This window comes from Aquarana catesbeiana, linkage group LG13, assembly GCF_042186555.1.
Source record: "Aquarana catesbeiana isolate 2022-GZ linkage group LG13, ASM4218655v1, whole genome shotgun sequence".
In the NCBI taxonomy this organism is placed as follows: Eukaryota; Metazoa; Chordata; class Amphibia; order Anura; family Ranidae; genus Aquarana; species Aquarana catesbeiana.
This window is the reverse complement of record NC_133336.1, coordinates 228,850,683-228,878,264: the sequence shown is the minus strand read 5'-3', so window position 1 is coordinate 228,878,264 and position 27,582 is coordinate 228,850,683. Positions and strand designations below refer to the sequence as shown.

General features: G+C 42.8%; 1 protein-coding gene across 2 annotated transcripts in view; it reads left to right on the top strand.

Annotated features, from left to right (window-relative positions):
- LOC141116900 (Fc receptor-like protein 5) overlaps positions 1 to 27,582 on the top strand; it is a 33,995-nt gene that overhangs the window by 4,382 nt on the left and 2,031 nt on the right. The window contains exons 3-16 of one of the 2 annotated variants that reach the window (XM_073609392.1): positions 7,302 to 7,562; positions 10,799 to 11,056; positions 12,309 to 12,572; positions 12,892 to 13,176; positions 17,272 to 17,529; positions 17,805 to 18,071; positions 18,572 to 18,604; positions 20,530 to 20,790; positions 21,058 to 21,318; positions 21,560 to 21,826; positions 23,730 to 24,011; positions 24,727 to 24,984; positions 26,255 to 26,290; positions 27,111 to 27,577. In XM_073609392.1, the coding sequence (XP_073465493.1) occupies positions 7,302 to 7,562; positions 10,799 to 11,056; positions 12,309 to 12,572; positions 12,892 to 13,176; positions 17,272 to 17,529; positions 17,805 to 18,071; positions 18,572 to 18,604; positions 20,530 to 20,790; positions 21,058 to 21,318; positions 21,560 to 21,826; positions 23,730 to 24,011; positions 24,727 to 24,984; positions 26,255 to 26,290; positions 27,111 to 27,178 (3,059 nt within the window). In that variant the 3' untranslated portion in view covers positions 27,179 to 27,577. Of the gene's footprint in view, positions 1 to 7,301; positions 7,563 to 10,798; positions 11,057 to 12,305; positions 12,573 to 12,891; positions 13,177 to 17,271; positions 17,530 to 17,804; positions 18,072 to 18,571; positions 18,605 to 20,529; positions 20,791 to 21,057; positions 21,319 to 21,559; positions 21,827 to 23,729; positions 24,012 to 24,726; positions 24,985 to 26,254; positions 26,291 to 27,110; positions 27,578 to 27,582 lie in introns of both variants that reach the window. The other variant, XM_073609391.1, reaches the window with a different exon arrangement.

Below are 27,582 nucleotides of genomic sequence, written 5' to 3'. Positions count from 1 at the left end.
GACCAAAAATTTTGAAAAGAAACAAATTTTTCTTAATTTCTGTGATAAAATTTTGCAAATTGTTAATTTTTCTGCATAAATTTTGGCCTCAATTTATACTGCTACATATCTTTGGTAAAAATAACCCAAAATTAGTGGAAATTATTTGGTCTGTTTGAAAGTTTTAGAGTCTACAAGCTATGGTGCAAATCATAAAAAATGTATCACATCTGATTTACTGGTGGCCTATCTCATTTCTTGAGACCCTAACAAGCCAGGAAAGTACAAATGCCCCCCAAATGACCCCTTTTTGGAAAGTAGACATTTCAAGGTATTTAGTAAGAGGCATGGTGAGTTATTTGAAGTTGTAATTTTTTCCCACAATTCTTTGCAATATTAAGATTTTTATTTTTTTATTTTTATTTTTTCACAAAATTGTCATTGTAATAGCTTATTTCTCTCACATGGCATGTGCATACCACAAATGACACCCCAAAACACATTCTGCTACTCCTCCTGAGTATAACGATACCACATGTGTGGGATTTTTTCACTGCCTGGGCACATACAGAGGCCCAACATGCAGGGAGCGCCATCAGGTGTTCTAGGAGCATAAATTACACATCTCATTTCTCAACCACCTATTACACTTATGAAGGCCCTGGAGCACCAGGACAATGGAAACACCCACAAAATGACCCCATTTTGGAAAGCTAACACCCCAACGTATAATCTATGAGGCCTAAGGAGTCTTTTGAACGGTTCATTTTTTTCCAGAAGTTTTTGGAAAATGTGGCAAAAAATGAAAACGCATTTTTTTTACACAAAGTTGTAAGTTTATAAGATATTTCAACACATAGCATTTAGATAGCAAAAATGACACCTCAAAATACATTCTGCTACTCCTCCTGAGTATAACGATACCACATGTGTGGGACTTTTTCACTGCTTGGCCACATACAGAGGCCCAACATGCAGGGAGCACCATCAGGTGTTCTAGGAGCAAAAATTACACATCTCATTTCTCAACCACCTATTACACTTTTGAAGGCCCTGGAGCATCAGGACAATAGAAACACCCACAAAATGACCCCATTTTGGAAAGCTAACACCCCAACGTATAATCCATGAGGCATAATGAGACTTTTGAATGGTTCATTTTTTTCCAGAAGTTTTTTGAAAATGTGGCAAAAAATGAAAACGCATTTTTTTTTACACAAAGTTGTACGTTTATAAGATATTTCCAACACATAGCATTTAGATAGCAAAAATGACACCCCAAAATACATTCTGCTACTCCTCCTGAGTATTACAATACCACATGTGTGGAACTTTTTCACTGCCTGGCCACATACAGAGGCCCAACATGCAGGGGAGCACCATCAGGTGTTCTAGGAGCAAAAATTACACATCTCATTTCTCAACCACCTATTACACTTTTGAAGGCCCTGGAGCACCAGGACAATAGAAACACCCACAAAATGACCCCATTTTGGAAAGTTAACACTCCAACGTATAATCTATGAGGCATAATGAGACTTTTGAATGGTTCATTTTTTTCCAGAAGTTTTTGGAAAATGTGGAAAAAAATGAAAACGCATTTTTTTTTTACACAAAGTTGTCAGTTTATAAGATATTTCCAACACATAGCATTTAGATAGCAAACATGAAACCCCAAAATACATTCTGCTACTCCTCCTGAGTATGGCAATACCACATGTGTCAGACTTCTACACAGCCTGACCACATACAGAGATCCAACATGCAAGGAACACCGTCAGGTGTTCCAGGAACACATAGCATGCACATACCAAGAATTACACCCCAAAATACATTATGCTGAGCAAAGTGTAAACAAAAGATTACCTGTGGTTGTAGTAGCGCAGTTGTACACAGGAGGATAGCACTGGTCCAGGCAGCAGGCAGGGACTTGGTCAGCAACGGCAAACACAATTGTCCAGGCAGCAGGCAGGGATACTGTCCATATACAGTCCAGGGTTAGTGCAGGCAGAGATATTGTCAGAAGTGCCATAAATATTGGTCCTGGTAGTAGGCAGGAACATGTGGTGTGGTCAGTGCAACAAGCAGGGACATAATGGCATAAAGTCCTACAGGCAGCAGTAGGGCCTCATTCAGGACAGAGTGGGGACAGCGGTAGAGGCTTCTCCCACCCAAATCTCTTTGAAGCCTCCGAGTCTCCAGACCCTAATCTAGGAATGAGAAAACAAAAAAAATTGTTTTCTTCATCCAGAAAAACAATTCTGGAGCCCCTCACATATGTGAGACCCCTGTGTTAAATCCCACTAGTCCAGTTGCAGGGTCATGGTCAAACAGTCCAAGGTCAGTTCCAGATCAGGCAGAGGTATGTACAGAATCGTTAGGCAGAAGCATGGTCAAATAACAGTCCAGGGTCAGTTCCAGATCAGGCAGCGTTATGTTCAGAATCGTTAGGCAGAAGCATGGTCGAATAACAGTCCAGGGTCAGTTCCAGATCAGGCAGCGGTATGTACAGAATTGTCAGGCAGAAGCGTGGTCGAATAACAACCCAGGGTCAGTTACAGAGCAGGTAGTGGCATAAGGGGTGTGAAGGTGTGTGAAGGCAGGAACTGAGGATTATGTTACCATACTTCACTAATAATTTAGTGAAGTATGGTAACGGCGAAAGCATTCACCTATGCAGAGGCCTGGTTCGGAAGGGCATTGAGCACAGTAATAAGATGTGTCTCTTCTGACTCCTGCTCTGGTACACACCTTACATTTTTTTTTACGTCGTTGGCCTGTTGGTCTGGGAGGGAGTCTATCTGGAAAGTGGCGCTCGGAGAGTCGACTAAGAACATCTGATCGGATGGTTTCTGGGGGGCCGTTCGGGAATATAAGGGCAGTGTAAATTTCCTCTTGGTAGCCAAGAAAGCGTTTGGGGTTTTGGGTGGAGTTACGGTAAATTACATATGAGTTGTATATGGCCGATTGAAAAAAATAAATTGCGACTTTCTTATACCAATGGTATGTCCGTCTTGTGGCAAGGTATGGTTCCAACATTTGGTCATTGAAGTCGATTCCCCCCATGTACAAATTATATTCATAAACGCATTTTGGTTTTTGAATGGGGCCATTTTTTCTACGGATTTCTACGAAGGTATCATTGTGGATTGAAGATAACATATAGACATCTCTTCTGTCCCTCCACTTCACTGCCAAAATCTCCTTGTTCCGCAGGCTTGCCGTTTCTCCTTTCCTCAACCTCTTATTGACAAGACTTTGAGGAAAGCCCTTCCGGTTCCTTTTTATGGTTCCACATGCAGGCGTCTTCTTCCGGTGAAGGTTGTGGAACAGGGGCAGAGATGTGTAGAAGTTATCCACGTACAGGTGGTAGCCTTTTTCCAGTAGGGGGTATATCAGGTCCCAAACAATTTTCCCGCTTGATCCCAAGTAGTCCGGGCAATTAGGGGGTTGCAGCTGGGTGTCCTTCCCTTCGTACACTTTGAAGGCATACATGTACCCTGTGACTCGGTCACATAGTTTGTACACCTTCACCCCATAGCGGGCCCTTTTGCTGGGGATAAATTGCTTAATTTTAAGCCTGCCACTAAATTTAACAAGGGACTCATCCACACATATATGTTGGTCCGGGGTAAACAGCTGGGGGAATAATTCAGAAAAATAATTTAATATTGGCCGAATTTTGAAAAGCCTGTCATAATTTGGGTCACTTCGGGGAGGGCACTGGGTGTTATCATTAAAATGAAGGAACCTCATTATCATTTGGTATCTGGTTCTGGGCATTACCTTGGAGAAGATTGGCATGTGGTGGATGGGGAGGGTTGACCAATAGGAATTCAAGGTGTTTTTTTTGGTGAGTCCCATAGCAAATGTGAGGCCTAAAAAAACCTTCAACTCCTCCACCGTTAGGTCTCTCCACTCGTAGGGACGGGCATAATAGGACGTTGGGTTATTTAAAATAAATTGTTATGCATAAAGGTTGCACTGGGCCACAAATGTTGATAACATGTCCTCTGTAAAAATTAAATCAAAAAAATTGATTGGAGAAAAATTTTCCGTGTCCACCTGGACTCCTGGCTGGGCAGTGAAAGGGGGAATGTTGGCTTCTCCTGAATTAGGAGAAAGCCACAAGGGGTTTTGAAGGGCATAGGGAAGGCTGGCATGGGTCCTTGGCCTTTTTTGCGGAGGTACTGCGGTGCTGGTGGAAGGCACTGCGGTGCTGGTGGATGCCACTGCCTCCACACTAGAACACCTTCGTTTGGCGGGCCGAATATCTTCCTCCTCTGAGTCACTCAGTGTTCCACTACTGAGGACTGGCTCATAATTGACGTCCGACTCAGAATCGGAGTTTGAAATGGAATCCAAACAAGAGAGCTCCCCGTTGCTCTCGTCGGCCTGGGAAAGAATCTGGTATGCCTCCTCGGCGGAAAAGACTCTTTTGGACATGCTTGCTGGTGATGATGCGACTTCACAGGTGTGTGCTAAGCCGGCACTGATGAGGCGGTACTGATGAGCACAGATGGGCACTGAGGTGGCACAGAGGGGCACTGATGAGGTGGCACAGAGGGGCACTGATGAGGTGGAACAGATGTGCACTGATGAGGCGGCACAGAAGTGCACTGATGAGGCGGTACTAATGAGGCTGCACAGATGTGCACTGATGAGGCTGCACAGATGTGCACTGATTACACAGATGGGCACTGATGAAGCTGCACAGATAGGCACTGATGAAGCTGCACAAATAGGCACTGATGAAGCTGCACAGATAGGCATTGATGAAGCTGCACAGATAGGCACTGATTGATTGCACAGATGTGCACTGAGGCAGCACAGATGGGGACTGATTTACGGCACAGATATGCACTGATGAGGTGGCACTGATGAGATGGCACAGATGGGCACTGAGGTGGCACAGATGGGCACTGAGGTGGCACAGATGGGCACTGATGGGGCGGAACAGTTGTGCACTGATTGATTGCACTGATGAGGTGGCACAGATGTGCACTTATGAGGTGGCACAGATGTGGCGGCACAGATGGGCACTGATGAGGCGGCACAGATGGGCACTTATGAGGTGGCACAGGTGGGCACCGATGAGGCAGCACAGATGGCCACTGATGAGGCGGCACAGATGTGCACTGATTGCACAGATGTGCACTGATGAGGCGGCACAGATGGGCACTGATTGGCACAGGTGGGCACCGATGAAGTGGCACAGATGGGCACAGATGAGGTGGCACAGGTGGGCACCGATGAGGTGGCACAGGTGGGCACTGATGAGGTGGCACAGGTGGGCACTGATTGCAGATGTGCAGATGTCTGGACACTGATCACCAATGGCACAGATGGGCACAGGTGGGCACAGGTGAGCACAGATTGGCACAGGTGGGCACAGGTGGGCACTGATTGGCACAGGTGGTCACCGATTGGCACAGGTAGGCATTGACTGGCACAGATCCCACTGTACTGTTTGAGCACTGTTTGGGCACTGTTTGGGCACTGTTTGGGCACTGTTTGATCACTTTTACAACAGGTAAAACTGTGGTAGAACTCACACAAGGCACAGATCGCTGCAGTATCCTCTCTCTCCTCACACGCGGTCTCTGTGTGAGGAGAGAGAGACGGCAATGAGAGATGATCTCATATGTTTACATTTGAGATCATCTCTCATTGGAACCGGCGATCGCGCTGTAAACGGCCGCTGCGATTGGCCGTTTACCGCGAACTGTGACTGGCTGTGTCCAAGGGACACGGCCAGCACAGAATTTCCCCGATGCGCGCACGTGAGCGCGCACGGGGAACGAGGAAAGGGGAGGACGTCCTATGACGGCCCCCCGGAGATTGAGGTCCGCGCTTCGGCTATGGCCCGGACTTCAAGTGGTTAAGGAGATCATGCGTGCCTGTGGCTCTTAACCCCAGCCCTGAGCCTTTAAAAAATGGATGGCTAGATGTCCTCAGACTCTCTGCTCGGGGTTTCCTCTGTACGGCAGATGTGCACTCATTCCCCATGAAAGGACACAAAGACTTCCATAGCGTAACATGTTTAAAAATATTTATTAAATTGAACAGTAATGCACTTACAGTTATGCTGAAAATATACAGCGTTGGTATAAAACACGAGGTGGCGGGCTCTCGAATGCTGCCATTTGCTTCCGGCACTAGCGCAGTATGTGGTGACGTCAGCACGCCGCTCCACCCTATGCCGTTTTGTCAAAGATGATGTCTTCCAGGCCCCTGCTATATTTTCAGCATAACTGTAAGTGCATTACTGTTCATTTTAATAAATATTTTTAAACGTGTTACGCTATGGAAGTCTTTATGTCCTTTCATGGGGAATGAGTGCACATCTGCCGCTCAGAGGAAACCCCGAGCAGAGAGTCTGAGGACATCTAGCCATCCATGTTTTAAAGACCCAGGGCTGGGGTTAAGAGCCACAGGCACGTATGATCTCCTTAAACAAGAGATCTAACAAGCTGGAAATTGGTCTGGACAGGAGGGGGGTTTAAGTGCCCAGTAAGCAAGTGGTTAAACAAGAGATCTAACAAGCTGGTAAGTGGCAGTGTTATTACAGGTGGAGGTACCTTTCTGTTGCACCCCATCACATTTCCCTTGGTGTTGCGGTCGCATGTCACTACTACTTTGAGGATTGCAAAATCATCACTTGGAAGATCACTATGAACTGTATAACCAGTGGGGCTTCTTTTCAATAACCCATCGGAGTGGACTTGACCTTGTTGGAAATTTTATTTTGTTTTTTATTTTCATATTTAATCATTTTTTGCACATTTCACTGGTGATTGCATTTTAATATTTATGTTACAGTGTATTGCATGGAGTTCTCATATCTCCATTCATTTAGATGAAGCATTTTTTTTTTTTTAAAGTCATTTTTATTATTTTTTTGGATCACTAAAATTACCCAGCACAGCTTCTTTTTCCTAATGTAACCAGGTGCCTTTTCTGCTTTTAGGGCCCCATCCAGGTGTCAAATTTTTGTTCAAAGTTGAATTCCTGCCAAACATTTTTTTTTTTTAGTTTAAGGGATAGAGTGAAGTATGGATTACAACCTCTATTGGATTCTTATTGCTCTGTTTTTCCACTGGGGGGATCTCCCATGACTTCCTGTCTCAGTGACACCACGGGAAGTGAGGAGAAGCATAGACAATACATAGTGGTAGCAAAGCCTGAAAATAATTCTAAACCTTTTCAACTCTATCGTAATAAAAAAAAAAAAAAAAAAACAACAACATCATTTGACTGCAGTTTAAAGTGAAGAACCCATTTAATGGTGCATCTATTATTTTTACTTATGTCTTTTGTAGCTTTAGTCCGACCTGTTGTGACCTTCACTCCCCCATGGAGACGAATAATATCTGCGGACACAGTGACTATAGCATGTGACATAGGTGCTACGGCACAGGAGAATGAAACGTTTTATTGGTACAGAGATGAGAAACTGATGGACATCCATGAGCAGAACTTCACCGTCCCATCAGCTTCAGCGGTGTATAATGGTGGAGATTACCAGTGCCGGACCAGCACCGGTGATATCAGTGACCCTGTCTATCTGGATGTTCGTTATGGTGAGTTAACCGACTCTAAATACTTTGTATTTACATCAGACTAACCAAAATGGAGGCTCTGTATTCCTAATCATCAATGAGTGCCCTTCCTACAGTCCAAAGCTAGAATGAAAGCTTAATTGGCATGCACACAAACTAATGCTTTCAGGGATTCATACAAACAGGTCCCAAGTTCTGTAAATGTGGGGAACATTAGAGTGTATATTTTTGTTTTGCAAACATACAGCTTATTAGTAAAAACATATTTACATAAAAATAAACAACTAAACAAAAACAAGCGTTCTTACATCAGCAAGTAAAGAAAACTGTTTCCTGACAAGATAACATAGAAAGAAACATATTTTAATGACAACAAAAAAGAGACTACAAACCCTGAACCTCAACATAAACACAATCCAGGCTAATGGGGCGTACACACGGTCGGACTTTTCGGCTACAAAAGTCCGACAGCCCGTCCGACAAACTTTCGACGGACTTTTGGCGGACTTGCGGCGGACTTTCTAACGAACGGACTTGTCTACATACGATCACACAAAAGTCCGACGGATTCGTACGTGATGACGTACACCAGACTAAAATAAGGAAGTTGATAGCCTGTAGCCAATAGCTGCCCTAGCGTGGGTTTTTGTTCGTCGGACTAGCATACAGACGAGCGGATTTCTGGGTCCGGCGGAGTTATGACGTAAAGATTTGAAGCATGTTCCAAATCTAAAGTCCGTCGGACTTTTGTAGCCGAAAAGTCCGACCATGTGTACGTGGCATAAGAAACATTTTGAGATTTAATCGCCATTGGGATGCGATTCCAAAACCCCCCCATTAACTTCTCCCCCCACATCATTCACCCCGACTTCCACATCATTCACCTTGCATTCTGCACCAGCCACTCTCATTCCCTTCCCCTTCCCACCTCCCCCTCCACCATCATCCAATTCATCCCTCACTCCACCCCTCTGTGTCTGCCGACCTCCAGCCTCACTTCTGCCACACCGAGGAGGAGGGGTTGGCACCACCATACACGCTGGTCCAGCACCCTCCACTGCCTTCACTACACTACGAGAAACAATAGGTGCAGACGCAAACTTGACAACCACACTTTCTGACACTGACTGGAGAACCACAGACTGGGGGGACACTTACACCACAGCCGGCCTCACAGACACAGATTCTGACAGTACAGAGACACTAGGATCCCCTGGTACAACCTCCGCCAACCCAGACTCTTCTCTATACAGACAGAAAAAATTCCTCCGCTGACTCTGGCTTATTGTGCAAAACCTCGGGGCACTGGCTATAAGGGTGACCAACCTTATCACATAGGTTACATTTAATGATGTACAGTCCCTTGCCAGATGCCCAGTTCCTGACACAAAAATCACTTCTGTTCTGGACAGTTAGAGGAGAAATGTCCCTTGACTCCACATTTATGGCACACCTTAGGTTGACCAGGGTAGAAGACAGTAATCCTTTCTCTACCAATAAAGGCAGAGGAGGGCAAATGCTGGACCACCTTACCACACACACTCAGCCTCATTGACACTGACCACCCACCTGTCCAGATTCCTCTATGATCCACAATCTTTTTTAAGGGGACACAACATTACACCAAACCTCCTCAACCAGACCCATAAATCCTCAGGGGGTATAGACTCATTCCTTGTCAGGATAGTCACATTTTTTATCAAGGGCTGACGTGAGACAACTTTGGGGACAAGCCCCTTCCAGTCCGGCTGGCCCCCATATACATGCTCAAACCACTCCCAAAACAGATCCCACGATTCTGGATAGACAAAGGACAAATCATACTTAAAGGAACCAGCCGGACTGATAAGAGCATAAATATCCTCCGCCTTAAATCCCATGGCTAGGATCATATCCACAACCATCCTCCTGATAGGTGGAATACCTCCTCCTTCCCACCTGAGCTGTACCACATTCCTGCGTTTAATGGAAGAAGGTGCGTTAGATGAAAGTCGCATAACTGGCTCCCTTCCACAACCAGCAGCATGACTTTGTCCCGACACAGCCTTAACATAATTCCTAACTGGGACAGATGACACATTAACTGGTTGCATAGAAATATTAATTGGCTGCATAGGAACCTCTGAAAACTGGTTTGGTAAATTACCCACCACTTAATCCTCCCTCCTCCTCTCCAGCACAACAGTCCCGCTCACCATAGTCCCGGAAGTACCACAGATACCAGCAGTCCTGTCATCAAGTAAAGTCTTCTGTTTAGAAAAAACACCAGCTGTTTCAGCATTCATACGGCTCTCCTGCTCTGCAGTTTCAATGTTCATGTGACATTCCTGCTCTGCACTGTTAGTGTCCATTTGGGACTCTTTCCAGCCAGCTAATCCTGCATTCCTTGCTGATTGCAAGGCTCTGTTGGCAGGCGCAATCTCAGGAAAGTCCTCCACAGACTGAGAGAGATTTTCAGCAAGCACTCCTTTATCAAGATCCTCATCTGATGAGTCGGTGCAGCTCAAGATAGATTCCATTTCTGTAATGGCCTGCAGCAATCTGCCATTTTCCTCAACCTCCTCCTAAGATGACCCAGGCTGCTGGGAAGGGAGGGGCCACCACGTGAAGCCACTTCCTTACCCCCATCCATACTGTCGCCGTTGCAATGGCATCCACCCTCTGGCTGGTACTGGCACAGGCACTTTCCTTCATCTGTTGGAATCTCTCCTCATTCTCACACTTTTCTCTGAACATACCGCTGCTCTCCTTCAGAGAGGCAACCAACTTCTCCTGCTTTTTCAATGCCTCTTCTAGAGACTTCAGCTTAGAGACTTCCCTCTTACTGTTTCCAGACTTACTGTGCAGGCATTTCTTTTTCCTGAGATCTTCTTTCATGACAGCAAGTTTCTGTTCACCACTTTATCCTGGAAGACTGGTAAGGACTCCTCTTGCATAGGGACAGGCCCAGGATCCATTCCAGCTTGAGCACATGGAGTAGGCCTCAGTGCCTCTGGGGAGCCTCCATCTTCACCTTATCCCCCCAACTGCATGGTGGTTGGGGGAGAAGCCTGCAGGACAGGCCCAGGGTTGATGTTTCCTCCAACTGAGAGCAAAGCAGAGTGAGCCAACAGCACCTTGCAAAACAGCACAACCTGGTGGAGAAGCTTCTCTGGTGCAGAGACTGATGTGGCTCTGTGTTTATTGTAAAGTCTTACAAAATGATGTGGTCTTAATTTAATTTAATATTATAAATAAATATTATTTTTCTATTTCAGCCTATGTCCTGCTGCAGAAGCCCTCCAGCATTTTTGAAGGGGACCCTTTAACTCTGAGGTGTTATAGCCCCCCAGGATTAAATGGCACAAACACAACATTCTATAAGGATGGTGAAGAGATACAATTCTCAGTCAATAACTCGGAGCTCTATTTTGATAAAGTAAACAGAAGTGCGACTGGGACATACAGATGTACTAAAACTGTCCAATTTGGGGAGTTCCGAAACAGCTCTTCTGAGACCTATGTCTATGTAAGAGGTATGGTATAAAATGAGCTCCATTCAACAAAGTATATTCAATGTTTTTTAAAAGAAAATCTTATCAGCTTAGGGCTGTGTTCACACCAGTGTGAATTGGATGCGGATTTTACTGCACCCAATTCGCATGGCAGGAGATTGTGACCGGCTCTCTATGGAACCGTATCACACATCTCCAGAGCTTCTCCGGTGCAAATTGCACAGGAGTCCTGTGCATCTTCTGGTCCATTACAGGTCTGAATTCAGCCAAAAATTTAGGCTGAAATCAGACCTGAACCAATGAATGGAGGCGCACTGGACCCCTTGCTATGAGCTGCTCAATTCCTCAGTGTGAACCCAGCCTAAAGTGCACCTAAAGCTACTGACAGGCTGTTTTTGCTGTTTGTGTCACAACCGGGATTCTGAGGGTTTCCCCCCATTCGTGTGCTGAGTATCAGGTCTGCACTCTTGATATGTTCATTATGAGGGGTTTCCACCAACCAACTGAGTTCCTGGGTCTGTACACCTGCTGTGCCCATTATGAGGGGTTCCCACCATCCCTGTACTGAGTTTTAGGATCTGTACACCTGCTGTGTTCATTATGAGGGGTTTCCACCATCCCTGTACTGAGTTCTAGGGTCTGTGCTCCTGCTATGCCCATTATGAGTGGTTTTCACCATCAATGTGCTAAGTTCCTGGGTCTGCACACCTGCTGTGCCCATTATGAGAGGTCCCAGCCATCCCTGTGTTGAGTTCCCAAGTCTTTACACTTGCTGTACTCATTATGAGGGGTTCCCACCATCCCTGTACTGAGTTCTAGGGTCTGTACACCTGCTGAGCCCATTAAGAGGGGTCCCCACCATCCCTGTGTTGAGTTCCCAAGTCTTTACACTTGCTGTGCCCATTATGAGGCATTTCCACCATCCCTGTACTGAGTTCCCAAGTCTGCACATCTGCTGTGAACATTGTGAGGGGTACCCACCATCCCCGTTGGATTAAAAAAAAATTAAAAAATTGCAAAGAATGTAATAGGAGGAGTTGGGACACAAAAAGGTGGGTGGGAACATCCAAAACTCCCAAGTTGACAGGAGCAGAATCAAGAATTATGGCCAGGAGAGCTCTTTTCTGGAGCAAACAAGACATATAAGAAGCCAGGGGCTGGCTCAACCCACCAGGCTCTACAGTAACACCTGTAACAAACTATCGCTTTTAGGTAGACTGAATTTTTAAGTTTGAATGGTGTGCCTTTTAAATGTCCATTATATGTTTAGTAGGAGATGAGGTCAAGTCCTTGGTGACCTTCACACCAAACTGGAGAACGGTTATGTCCATGGACTCGGTGACTCTCATTTGTAATGTGGGATCTGCTGAACAAGAGAAGGAGACCTTTTACTGGTATAGAGATGACAGACTCATCTATAATTATCAACAGAACTTTACCATCCAGTCAGCTAATTGGAGATATGACAGAGGATATTACCAGTGTCGGACCAGTACCAGTGATATCAGCGAACCCGTAACGCTAAACATTAAAAACAGTAAGTTATACAGCTCATGTATTTGCTGGCATTTTATTTACCACCAATCCAATCCGTTAACAGCCTTTAACTCATTACCTGTCTTTAAGAACTTTAAGAACTGAGGGCCCTGTGTGTTTCATATTTTGTTAGATAATTATTGTTATGGGGTAAGCTTTTATACACTACTTAAACCAAATAAATATCTATGGTAGCACCTCCATTAATAACTAGTCTGATAAGGGTTTGGACTTCACACATGCCTAAGTTATGTTCCCCATGTGAGTGGAAGGTTAATCTTTTTCTGGAGAACTTCTTGCATTAGACTTTTATCTTTCAGGGGATCTCGTCTTACAGAGGCCCACCTCCATATATGAAGGACACCCTTTGACCCTCAGATGTCTGAGCAGATCTTCATTTATTGTAATTAACACCACATTTTACAAGGATGACAAAATGATCAAATTCTCTACTTCTGACACGGAGCTCCATATCATGAAGGTGGACAGAAATGTCACCGGGATGTACAAATGTGTTCAACGATTACATTCAAAGCTCTGTGACAAGAATGGAACCCCCATATCTTCCAAAACATTGTCAGATATATCTTATATAACTGTAAGAGGTAAGTCCACAAAGGGCCACTGCAGATTCAATCAAATAATAACTTTAGTACAGGGAAAGTAGGTTGAAGGCCAGACAGGTTGCAATGCAAGTGGTGGTTGACTATTGTGAAGACCCCAAGAAATAGAGGGACAGAATCTCAAGACTTTTTATCTTTTCCAATGGTCTACAGGAAAAAACCCTTCAATGCGCTACGGGGTTCTCCCTTGAGAGCTGGAGTTAGGATGGCTCAATGTGTTTCAGGGTTCCTTCCTCCTTTGTACGGGCTAAAAAAGGAAACGGGGGATGTTCAGTGCATGATAAGGTTTAGAATACTGGCCTCTCCACTAATGGAGGCAGAGTGAAGCTGTAGGCTTGTGTTTAATTTTCATAGGATGCATTCCAAAACACTTTTCTTATTTGGAACTTACGGTGTCCTATGAAATTTAGTCACAAGCCTACAGCTTCTCTCCAATTCAATTGGTAAAAAGGCATCCAACATTCTAAACTTTATCACACACTGTTCATTAAGTAATAAGGTTTAGAATGTTGGATAGCCCTTTCCTACATTAAAGGCAGAAAGAAGCTGCCAGCTGGTGCAAAATTGTCATAGGATGAATTCCAGAAACATTTTTTCTTTGGAACTCCCCCTAAGAAAATTTGTCACCAGCCTACAGCTTCTCTCCACCTCCATTGGTGGAGAGGAAGTCAACCTTTTAAACCTTATCACGCACTGTTCAGTGTGGGTAAAGATTTAGAGTGTGGACTTCCACTCTGCCAATGGAGGTGAAGAGAAGCTGAAGGCTTGTTCTCAATTTTTTTTAGGTGGAGTTCCAAAAAAAGTTTATTTGCAACTCATCCTATGAAAATTTGTCAGGAGCCATTGGTAAAGACGCATCCAACACTCTAAACCTCATCATATGCTGTTACTGTGTGATGAGGTTTGGAATGTTGGGGGAGATGCCTCTCCACCGATGGAGGTCAAGAGAAGCTGTAGGCTTATGCTCAATTTTCATAAGATGAACTCCCCAAAACATTTCTTATTTAGAACTCATCCTACGAAAATGAATACCAAGTTTAAACTTTTCTCCACTTCCATTGGTGAATAGTCATTTAACATGTTGGATTGCTCTCCACTAATAGTGGCAAATAGAAGCTTGTGCCCAATTTTCATTAGATGCTTTCCAGAAAACATTTCTTTTTGGAACTCATCCTCAGAAAATTTGTTACGAGCCTACAGCTTCTTTACATCAACATCAGTGAATAGGCATCTAATATTCTAAACCTTATCACGCAGTGTTCAGTTTGGGATAGGGTTTACAATGTTGACTTCCTCTCCACCATTGGAGGTGGAGAGAGGCTGAAGGCTTGTTTTCAATTTTCATAGGATTCGTTCCAAAAAACATTTCTTATTTGAAGCTCATTCTATGAAAATTAGTCAAGAGTCTCAACTTCTTCTCTGAAAGTCCATTGGTGAAGAGACTTCCACCTTTCTAAACCTCATCACACAACGTTTAGTGCATGATAAGATTTAAAATAGAAAGAAAGAAGATGTGAAGGTGTGAGTGGCACTACCTATATGTCATATAGTGCTCTACCAAATCACTCTATAGTGGCTAAGTATTAAAAGACACAGTGTTATTGTGGAATGAATTATAACAAAACAGTTTCCATAAAGGTGATAGCGTAATAGTTATCACACCTCACCTCCCCCAGTAGGTGAGTACTAAAACCCTCTAGGTGTGGACACCAATCCTACACAGGAGAAGTTATCACCAAAAATGTAATGGCTTACAAGTTAGTGTATAAAACATCCAAACATGAATATCATGATAATATAGTGATCCTCTGCTAATAACAGTGCCTATAGTGTCCAAACCCAAAATACAGGATGTGAGTGAACCCAAAAACCAAATCCAAATAAGAATGCAAAGAATCGCACCAAAAAACAAAAAAGTTATAAAAAATAGCACCAAAGTCGCACCAAAATGTAATTATCACACCATATACAAAAACATAAAGTGTATACATATAGTGTCCCAATCATAAAATCAAGGTGTATATAAACCCAAGATGCAAAAAAAAACAAAAAAAATTCAAAAATCGCACCAAAAGACAAGGATCAGCACACATAGAGGGCGGGGGTTGGCAGTGCAGGAACCTGTTCGCGGTCCACCTGTCACCTGCCGGCGGTCAACAGGTGGACCTCGATTGACGGGTTGTTGACCCCCCGGTGTAGGCTAATATTCAGTTTTCATAGGATGCGTTCCAAAAAACATTTCTTATTTGGAACTAATCTCATGAAAATTAATGAAAAGTCAACAATCTAAACCTTATCAAATACTGTGCAGTGTGGTATAAGGTTTAGAACATTGATCGTAGGCTTGTGCTCAATTTTTAGTAGGATTATTTCCATAAAAAATTATTTGGAACTCATCCTATAAAGCTAGTCAAGAGTCACAACTTCTCTTCACCTCCATTGGTAAAGAGGCATCCAACTTTCTAAACCACATTACATGCTGTTTAGTGTATGATGAGGTTTGGAATGTTGAGGGAGATGCCTCTCCACTAATGGAGAAAATCTAGGCTTATACTCAATTGTCATAAGATGCACTCCAAAAACCATTTCTTATTTAGAACTCATCCTATGAAAATTAATAACACGTTTCAACTTTTCTCAACTTCCATTTGTGAAGTAATCCAACATTCTAATGCCCCGTACACACGATCGGACATTGATCAGACATGACGGATGTTGGCTCAAACTTGTCTTACATACACACGGTGACACAAAGTTGGCTCGGAAATTACAAACATCAAGAACACGGTGACGTTCAACACGTACAACGAGCCGAGAAAAATGAAGTTCAATAGCCACTGCGGCTCTTCTGCTTGATTCCGAGCATGCGTGGAACTTTGCGCGTCGGAATTGTGTACACACGATCGGAATTTCCAACAATGGATTTTACATCTACATCGGTGAATAGGCATCTAAACTATGATGCACTATTCAGTGTTGGATAAGGTTTGAAACATTGACTTCCTCTCCACCATTGGAGGTGGAGAGAGGCTAAAGGCTTGTGCTCAGTTTTCATAGAATTTAAAGAGGCATCTACCATTCTGAACCTCATCACACACTGTTTAGTGCATGATAAGGTTTGGAATGTTGATGGAGATGTCTCACGGCCAGTGGAGGTCCAGGGAAGCTGTAGGCTTATGCTCAATTTTCAGTAGACTTATGCTCAAATTTCATAGGATGCGTTTCAAGAAACATTTTTTATTTGGAACTAATCCTATGAAAATGAATCACAAGTCAACATTCTAAACCTTATCATGCACTGTTCAGTGTGGGACAAGGTTTGGAATGTTGACTTCCTCTCCACCAATGGAGGTGAAGAGAAGCTGAAGGCTTGTGCTCAATTTTAAATAGGATTCAAACCAAAAAATTGTTTATTCGGAACTCATCCTATGAAAATTAGTCAGGAACCACAATTTCTCTCCACCTCCATTGGTAAAGAGGCATCCAACATTCTAAACTTCATATGCTGTTCAGTGTGTGATAAGGTTTGGAATGTTGGCGAAGAAGCCTTTCCACCGATGGAGGTTGAGAGAAGCTGTAGCCTTATTAAGTTGCATTCCAAAAAACATTTCTTATTTAGAGCTGAACCTATGAAAATGAATAGCAAATTTCAACTTTCATCGTATGCAAATTAGTCATGGCCCTCCAGCTTCTCTCTACCTTCTTTCATTGGATGAGTTTTAAATTAGAAATGTCTTTTGAACAACCCTATAAAAATTAAGCAGAAGCCTACAGCTTCTCCCGACCTCCATTGGTGCAGAGGTTTTCTAACATTCAAAACTTTAACACTCACTGAACACTGCATTAAAAGGTTTAGAATGTTGGATGCTCTTCCACCAATGGAGATGGAGAGAAGCTGTAGGCTTATGACTTTTTTCACAGTCCAATCCTTTCAGTGACCATCTATAAGTCAATCTACAAGAGAAAACCTTTTCCCACAAGGTCCAGCACTTCCACATGTAGTGACCCTGAATCAGCTATGTTAGGAAAGCTTTAATATTACAGTTTTGCTCAAAATGAGTATCTTATTCTTTTTAGCCGTAGTCAGACCCGTGGTGACCTTCACACCCAACTGGAGAAATCTATTGTCTGGGGACTCGGTGACTGTAACGTGTGATGTGGGATCTGCCGTACAAAATCACCAGACCTATTACTGGTACAAAGATGAGAAAGTGCTCAGTGTCACTCAGAGGGAGTTCACCATTCCATCAGCATCCCAGAAAGATGGCGGAGAGTACAAGTGCCGCATCAAATCCAGCGACATGAGTCATCCCACTAGGCTGGAAGTCAGCGATGGTAAGCACGCAATTGTATACATTTCAAATCTGCTCGGATTTACTCCCTTTGGTCTGTTAAATATACCATTGAAAGTGTTTTGTTATATCAGTTTCATATGAGTGAGGGAAAATACTGCATAATGGTCACTGGATGGAGCTGCTGATCATAGGAAATCAATATGTAAAATAAAATACAGTCAAAATTTGTCACAGCTAGGTGAATGCGGGTGACGTTTGTCCAACCAATTTATTATAGCTAGACCACAAGGTGTCAGTAATATTTTTCTGTTGTAGCTGAAGTCATCTTGCAGCAAGACGCGTCTTCCGCTTATGAAGGAACCCCCCTAACTCTGAGATGTCACAGCCGCTCTGAATACAACCGGATCAACACAGCCTTCTACAAGGATGACGAGGAGATACAATCCTCAGCCACTGACTCTACGCTACGTATCGAGCAGTTAAACAGACAAGCCACCGGGAACTACAAATGTTCACAGGTCCTGGCGGATGAGCTTGGATTCTTCAATGAGGATTCTGCAGAGATCTATATTTATGTAAAAGGTATGATGTGCAAGATGTTCAAATTGTATTGAAGTGCTTTAAAATTAAATGGTCAATCTACCCAAAAGACAAACTTTAGTCAAATCTGGAGCTGAGTCAGCCCCTCATAATAGGCTAGTCAGGTATACAGACCCAGGAACTTATTAGACATTTCACCAATAGATTTCATGTCAACCATCCTCATGGTGGTCATAACGCAGAAGGATTCTGTGTTGGAACTACACAGAGAAGGCCGTTAGGTGCTGCTCTAGTTCAGTTGGTTGCAATAGAGAGGAGTAATCTAGGCATGGGATCTAATTTTATTCGGTTAACACATTGGGATTTGGGGGATCAGAAGAGTATCTGTAGCACACCAGAAGGACCCGTTCCTCCAGCAGATATCAGTGATGCCACATTGCCAAGTCCTGGCTGGGTGATAAGGAAGGAAGACTGGAATACTTTGGTTTTTAATGAAAAAAAATTAATTCCTTATAACAATCTACATTTATTTATGTTTTCAGAAACCACAGATGTCACAGACACGGCTTCTTCAGGTCTGTATTTATTGTATTTATTAACATCAGTAATTGTCTTTTTATAGATGGCAGGATAGGAAATGTAGAGAAAGGTAGTATACTTTCAGCAGTCATAAAATTTCCATTTAGCCTCTGCATCTGTTTATATCACCATGTTATTTTATTGATTGTATTATATCTGTAAAATGAATTGTGACCACACACAAAACTTCTAGAGATGGGGGGTGGGGGTAATTATCAGTGAGATAGCAGAAATCCAAGATACTTATCAATAATACATCAAAGTGATCCAAGATGGAGAGAAAGAAGGGGAGATAGAGGGTGCAAAACCATAGGAGGGAGAAAGAAGGGAGTATGCATGAAGAGATGAGGAAAAAGCTAGAGGGAAAGTATAGAGGTTGGGGAGGCAAAGGAAGGAAGAGAAGGAGAGGGAAAGGAGGAGAAGGAAAGGGAAGGGAAGGGATGGGAAGGGAAAGGAGGAAAGCAAAGATAAGAGTACACACGTAGAGAGAGAGAAAGAGAAAATGTTTAGGGGTTGGGGAGATAGAGGGTGCAAAACCGAAGGAAGGGAGAGAAGGAAAAGGAAGGAATGATAGATAAAGTGTACACACAAAGATGTAAAGTAAGAGAGAGGGAAGGGAAGATTCAGATGTTGGGGAGGTAAAGGGTATAAAACCACAGGCGGGAACGGAAGGGAGGATAGAAAGGGAAAGAATGAAAGATAAGAGTACACACAAGAAGATGTAAAGAGAGAGCGAAGAAAACTATAGAGGGTAAGGGAGGTGGCAGGTGCAATACCATAGAAAGGGAGTAAAGGATGGAAGAGGGAGAAGGGAAGGGAGGAAAGAAAAGAAGGGAAGGGAGAGAAGAAAGGAAAGAAGTAAGAGAATAAAGGAAGGGAGAGAAGGGAAAGGAGAGTGGAAAGGAAAGGAGGGCAGAAAGGAAGAGAGGAAAGGAAAAAAGGAAGGGAAGAAAGGATGTAAGGGAGAGAAGGGAAAGGAGGGCAGAAAGGAAGAAAGAAAGAAGGGAGGAAAGTAAAAGGAGGGCAGAAAGGGAAAAGAGAAGAGAAGGGAAAAGAGAAGAGAAGGAAAAAGAGAAGAGAAGGGAAAAGAGAAGACAAGAGAGGAGAAGAGAAGAGAAGACAAGAGAGGAGAGGAGAGGAGACGAGAGGGCAGAAAGGAAGTGAAAGGGAAGAGAAGGGAAGAGAGAGCAGAAAGGAAGAGAAGGAAGGAAAAGGAGAGAAGGGTAGAGAAGGAAAGAAAAGGAGAGAAGGGAAGAGAAGAAAGGAAAAGGAGAGAAGGGAAGAGAGAGCAGAAAGGAAGGAAAAGCAGAGAAGGGAAGAGAGAGCAGAAAGGAAGGAAAAGCAAAGGAAAAGGAGAGAAGGGAAGAGAGAGCAGAAAGGAAGGAAAAGCAAAGGAAGAAAGGAAGGGAGGGCAGAAAGGAAGGAAAGGAGAGAAGGGAAGGGAGGGCAGAAAGGAAGGAAAAGCAAAGAAGGAAGAAAGGAAGGAAAGGAGAGAAGGGAAGGGAGGGCAGAAAGGAAGGAAAAGCAAAGAAGGAAGAAAGTAAGGAAGGACTTATTTCCCTCCGCTCTGGGGTATCCACTCAGATACACTATGCTTGCCCTCTCGCTGCATTTTTAAATTTGGAAAATGTTGGGTAGCATTGTACTTTCATGTATTTTACCACATTGTATATGACCTATTGTTTCACCTATGCAGTTATTTTCGGTCTATACAAACACTGATTGTATTAGATTTTTCTGGAGACGTCCATCATCCCTGTGCTGAGCTCCTGGGTCTAGATACCTGTTGTGCCCATTATGAGGGTTCCCACCATCCTTGTGCTGAGTTCCTGGGTCCACATACCTGCTGTGCTCATTATGAGGGGTTTCCACTCCAGGAGGTAGGCTTTAATTAGTGCATCATTTTGTATTCATTTTGTAGCTTTAGCCTGGCCAGTGGTGACCTTCACACCCCCATGGAGACGTATATTGTCCAGGGACACAGTGACTATAACATGTGACCTCGGTACTACGGCACAGGAGAATGAAAATTTTTATTGGTACAGAGATGAGAAACTGATAGACATCCATCAGCAGAAATTCACCATCCAATCAGCTTCAGTGGAGGCTAACAGTGGGGAGTACCAGTGCCGGAGCAGCACCAGTGACATCAGTGAACCTCTCTGGCTGCAAGTTACTCAAGGTGAGCAATAATAACAGTGTGTGACTGTGGGGGGACATTAGAGTGTAAGCTCCTCTGGTACAGAGACTGATGTGACTGGCTCAGTGTTCTCTTTACAGCACTGCGGTATATGTCAGAGCTATATAACTGTATAATAATACTGTTTTGTGACTATGACAATGAATAAGACATTAGAGTGTAAAGTCCTTTGATACGAATGCTTCTGTATTCCCTCTCCGGTGCTATCTCCTGCTTTTTAATGTGCTGAATAATATTTTTCCATTTCAGCTGAAGTCATTCTCCAGAGACCCCCCAAGATTCGCATAGGGGACCCCCTAACTCTGAGATGTCACAGCTCACCTGATTGGGTAGAACCAACCTTCTACAAGGAAGAGGAAGAGATCCAATCCTCACTTGATAACTCGGAGCTCCACTTTGATAAAGTTGATAGAAACGCGATCGGGACCTACAGGTGTGATAAAACCTATTACCATAAGAACTACAGCGTTCCCATCGGCTGGATTTCTCATACCTACGTCTATGTGGGAGGTAAGTTGTGGTTTTGTGTTTAGAATTTTAAAAGTTTCGAGCAATTAAAAAAAAAAATTGGGAAATGAATTTTGTAATGACATTCTTAATGTGTTACATTTTATATGACATTTTATTGTTTGGGGTCATTTACTTTAATTTATCATAAATTAAGAAGCAGAGTGCTTTTTATGAATAGGCAAAAAAATAAGGAGTCTGGTCATTTCCTAATTGAGCCCCTTACTGTCCATGTTGTGTTTAGAAGGAGATGAGGTCAAGCCTCTGGTGACCTTCACACCCAACTGGCGGACTATCCAGGAGTATGACTCGGTGACACTGACATGTAACGTTGTGTCTACGAAACAAGAGAAGGAGACCTTCTACTGGTACAGAAACAATGAAATGATCCTCAATAATCAGCAGACCTTTACTCTACGTCAGGCTAAACTGAAAGATGACAGTGGTTATTACCAGTGCCAGACCAGCACCAGCGATCTCAGTGACCCCGTCAAACTGGAAATTGAAAAGGGTGAGTCTATAGCTATAGACCAGTAATTTTCAACCATTGGACTGCAGCCTAAGGCCAGGCCAAGCCATCCCTTTTGTCAGTCTGGGGATCATCATCCCAAATACACCGATGATTTGGGGACCTATTCTTCTCTGGTGGCCGCTATCCCACTTACATCAATGATATGGTCTGCTACTCCTGCCCAGGGGTCACTATCCCACTAACACCAGTGAATTAAGGTGCCATTTTCCCCTGGGGACCACAATCACACTGACACCAATGATTTGTGCTGCTACTCTCTCCTTGGGACCTCTATCCCACCGACACCAATTAACTGATAAACTGTGTTCACCTGAGGGCCACAATCCCACTGGCAGGGCTGGTGCAAGGATTTTTGACACCCTAGGCAAAACCAAATTTTGCCGCTCCGACCCCTGACTCCACCCCCTTTGCCCTGCCCATGTAACCCATGTGACCTACCTGACCATTACACTGACCTATCTGGCTCCTACACTGACCTACCTGACCACTACGTTGAGATACTGTGTGTGTGTCTGTGTATGTATGTATGTATATATGTATATATGTATATATGTATATATGTATATATATATATATATATATATATATATATATATATATATATATATTAGTATGAAACGAATGTGAATATACGAAAAGAATTCTGAAAACAAATTATTCTAACATAACGAATATGACAAAACAAAATGAATAACTTTATGAACTAATCCAAAATGAAACAAACTTTTCTGTCGAATTTAAAAATGAATTTGACAATGAAATAAATTTGAAAATGAATTTGAATTTAAATTGGAAACATTTTGCAATAAGTACAGTAAGGTATAAAAGTGAAATAACATAATGATTCTACTTAGGCTGTTTTATAGACTAGAATAGAATAAAAGAATACAAAATAAAAGAATAGGATAGAATAACATAGAAAATAAAACAGAGTAAAATAGAATAGAATAAAGTAAAATAAAATAGGTAGAGTATAGCCATCTGCAAAATGTGAAACATGTATATACAGTAATGTACGACACAAATCCAAATTTACAAAAAGAATCCAAATCTACAAAACAAATCATTATAACATAATGAATATGACTAAACAAAATTATTAACTCAACGAACAAATTCAAAATGAAACAAACTTTTCTGTCGAAATTGAAAATCAATTTAAATTTGAAAATGAAATGAATTTGAAAATGAATTTGAATTCAAAATGGAAACATATTGCAATAAATACAGTAAGGTATACAAGTGAAATAAGATAATGATTCTACTTAGGCTGCTTTATAGACTAGAATAGAATAATAAAAAAAAAGAATAGAACAGAAAGTAATAGAATAGAATAAAATAGAAAATAAAACCAAATAGAATAGAAGGAAATAGAATAAAATAGGTAGCGTATAGCCATCTTCTGAAACATGTATATACAGTAATATAGGAAACAAATCCAAATTTACAAAAAGAATCCAAATATACTAAACAAATTCCGAAAATGAATGTTTCTAACATAACAAATATGACAAAAACAAAATTATTAGCTTGAACGAATCCAAAATGAAACAAACGTTTCCGTCGGGCACATCTCTAGCGAGCTGCGGGTTGTAAATCGCTAAATGAGCCTCAATTGGTGTACAGGCAGTTGAATAGTAAACTTCATGTAAAAACCATTTTCTCTGCTTTCCCTGTTTAGGGACGGTGACAGACGTTAATCAAATAGTGAGAGCTAATCTCCCCAGTGGGGTCACAGATGGCTGGTTTAACCTGTCAGAGGTCCTACACTTCTCCAATCCAGCCACACAAAAAGGACACAAGTTGTCTGGAGCTTCATTGACCCTCTTGGAGAACTCTTGTGAAATTCCTTAGATTTATGGACTTTTTTTTTTTTTTTCAGCTGATCTGATTCTTCAGAGGCCCACCTCCATCTATGAAGGGGACTCCCTGACCCTCAGATGTTACACCATGTATGCCTTCCGTGCAGTGAACACAACGTTCTTCAAAGATGATAAAGAAATATTTTTCTCAGCCTCCGATATTGAGTTCCGTATTGATAAGGTAGACAGACGTGCGACTGGGACATACAAATGCACCCAACGGCTTCAACGCACGTCTCACTATGATAACACTCCCAAACCTTTTGAAACAAAGTCAGCTAAAGCCCATATAACTGTGCGAGGTGAGTTATGACTTTTTCTTTGTTCAGGTCCCTAGAAGACTCATATTTGGCTCTTGTTGTTGGCTCACTGATTTCCCTGGAAGTCTGTATGGGGGGCGATTTACTAAAACTGGAGCACTCAGAATCTGGTGCAACTGTGCATGGTAGTCAATCAACTTCTAACTTCACCTTGTTAAGTGTTGACAATAAAACCTGGAAGCTGATTTGCTTCTATGCAGAGCTGCACCACATTTTGCACGCTCCAGTTTTAGTAAATCAAGCCCTTTAAGTCGTTAAGTCAAATTACAGGCATCCCCTGCAGTCTTTGTATTTATGGGAGACTTTCGGAGGTTCCCAAGGTCAAAGAAATGCTGGGTCTGTTCCTTTCCTTGCTACAACACTAAGGGATGCTGTCCATTAAAACTGCATGTAAATTCATGCAAATGGTGCAAAAATGAAAAAAATGAACAAAAATTGAAAACATTGAGAACCACTGTATTACATTCATCTTGTGTCCTTGACTGGGGGTTCCACAATGATCAATGTCTGAATGGTAAAGTATCTCAATTCTGTTAACACAATTTATCTGGGGTATGTTTAAAATTCTCTTCTACCCCCATACACTCTTGCCTTGGTATATCCAATTCATCTGCCGAAGAATATAAAGGGAATACATAAGATCCATTGAAGTACATATGGTATGGTCCAAAAATACTCTCAATATCTACTTTTGCAGCTGTAATTAGACCAGTGGTGACCTTCACACCCAACCGGAGAAATCTTTTACCTGGGGACTCCGTGACCCTAACATGTGACTTGGGATCTGCCGTACAAGGTGACCAGACCTATTACTGGTACAAGGATGGGAAAGTGCTGGATATCACTCTCCGGAAATTCACCATCTCATCAGCTTCTGTAAGAGATGGTGGAGAGTACAAGTGCCGCACCAAATCCAGCTACATCAGTTATGCCACCAGCCTGGAAGTCAGTGATGGTAAGAGAACCACGGTCCAAGACTGCATACTCGTCAACCACAGGAGTTATCATTTGTGATGAACAAATCCGCTATAGGGATCCTCAGAATTAGTATAATCTGCCTCTTAGATGGGGTGATCCTTCATAGATTTCTAAGTGTAAGAGGGATTGTGAGCCCCTTTCAGTCTACATCAGTTTTTCTCAACTCCAGTCCCCAAGGCACCGCAACAGGTCATGTTTTCAGGATTTCCCTCAGATGAAACAGCTGTGGTGATTACTAAGGCAGTGAAACTGATCAAATCACCTGTGCAAAATAATGGTAAGCCTGAAAACATGACCTGTTGGGGCGCCTTGAGGACTGGATTTGAGAAACACTGGCCTACATCATAACCGATCCTGATAAAGGTATCTACATCATGACAAAACATAATCATAAGAAGGTTTAGGTCAGATGCGATGGATCCAAAATCAATTGGATCTGAAGGGGCCAGGCATCATGAAAATCCAAAAATAGTCAACGGGCTTCAGGGGTTTTGAGGGGCCTTCATCAGGGCTCAAAGTTGCTGGTTGAAAAAAAGGTGGTGTCCACTTTTCAGGGTTTTTTTTCTCAGTTTTTGGGTGGGCACCCACAAATCCGATGACCTTCAAAGACTCTGGTGATGAGATGTTCCTCAACCAGGGTCTCCATCATCCTTCACAAAGTTGTGATTATTGCTAACATAAACAGCATATCATAAACAACTCGGCCCTGCCAATGACCAAAACCCTTCGTAACACTAGAGTAAAAAAACAAAAAAACAAAACAAAAGAGGGCGTACCGGCCTAGTGCATTATCCCACAGCCTTTATTAAAACAGCATAAAATATACTCACAAACACATGAATTAAAAAAATGTATTCAGTTATTCGGCCATAGCCCAAACGTCCCGAACTCGGCAGGCGTCACAGATCGGGGAGACCTCACTGGGACCCTAACTGGTTGACACCTTTCAAAGGATATATCTTCTTCAAAGCCTAGTTAACTGCATTCTATCAGTTCAAAGATCAAGCCATTCTGGGCTGTCCAAGGGGATGATAACAATCACTTTATTAACATTGTGTAACTTATAAAATATTTATAGACTACAGTGTTTACATTGCATGTTTTGTATTTGACAAGGAGCCAGCCTTGCAAGATGGCTGGTCTGGGGCTAATTATATGCAAGGTGATGGAATTGTTTTCCCAGTAAAGAAATTATTGATGAAAACAATATTCATTTATTTATATTTATTCAATTATTCATATTTCAGGTCCCACCAATGAAGTACATACACCTGGAACTTCAGGTATGTATTAAACTTGTTTTTAATTTACATTCAGTTATTGTGTTTTTGCTGTTCAGAATGAAAGAATCAGGGTAGGAGCGGGAAGTAAGAAGAAGCCGGGGCGCAGAGGGAGGAAAAGGGGGGTAGGTCAAAATGAAATTGAGATAGAGGGGAGAAAGAGAGAGTGGATGGAGAAGGTGGGCGCAAAGTGGGAGGAGTGGGTGAGAGAGGGGGCAGAGAAAGAAAAGGGTTAGAAAGGGAAGAAGAATGGTGTAGAGTAGGTGGAATGGTTTAGAGAAGGGGCAGAGCTGGGGGAGGGAGGTGAGGGGAGGGATGAAGAGAGAGGGAGTGGAGGGGGGAAGGGGGGTGAGAGAGGAGGCAAAGAAGGAGTAAGGTGAGAGGAAGAGATGGGAAGAAGAGGAGGAACAATGGTGTAGAGTAGGGGGGAATGGTTTAGAGAAGGGGGCAGAGCTGGGCGAGGGAAGTGAGAGGAGGAATGAAGAGAGAGGGGGCAGATAAGAAGGGGAAGTGATGAAGAAAGGTGTAAAGTAGAGGGAATGGTTTAGAGAGGATGGCAGAGCGGGGGAAGGGGGGGCTAATAAGAGAAGGAGAGATGAAGAGAGAAGGGGAGAAGAGTAGGAAGAGGGGAGGAAGAGTTGGAGGAGTGGGTGAGAGACGGGGCAGAGAAGAAGGGGAAATAAGAGAATGAAAGGGGAAGAGATGGGCAGGAAAAAGATGTGTAGTAGGGGGAATAAGGTGGTCATAAGTATTAATGATTTTGCTGCCTTGAGGTATGATTGGACATTTACTCTCTTATGTCTCCTTTGGGATGAATTTTCAGGCCCAAACGGAGTACGGAAACCTAAAATGAAGCAACAAACACCACCAGGCTCTAAACACGAGCAGTGAGTCCATCGAAGCAATAACAGAATTCACTGTACTGAGCTCTCACATCCTCGTAAGATCCTGTGCTTGTATATTCATAATCATGCAGAAGAAACATTAATCTGAACTTTGCTTTCAAACATTGTTGCATGAACCTCTGCTTAAATTAATGATGACCATGTAGAATCCAGATTGGGTTGAGTATGTAACCTATATAACAACCTCTTCTTCTATACCAAGGACCAAACAGTGTTCAAGGCTGAGTTGATCACCACCATAATTGAAAAGGTAACTCCTGTTCATTAATGGCCATCATTTGTACAAAGTACTGCGTTCTGCCATCAGGCATCCTCAGGAGAACCTCTTCTTCTTTGCCAAGGACCAGAGGTCAAGGCTGTATTGGTCTCAGCCATAATTGCAAAGGTAGT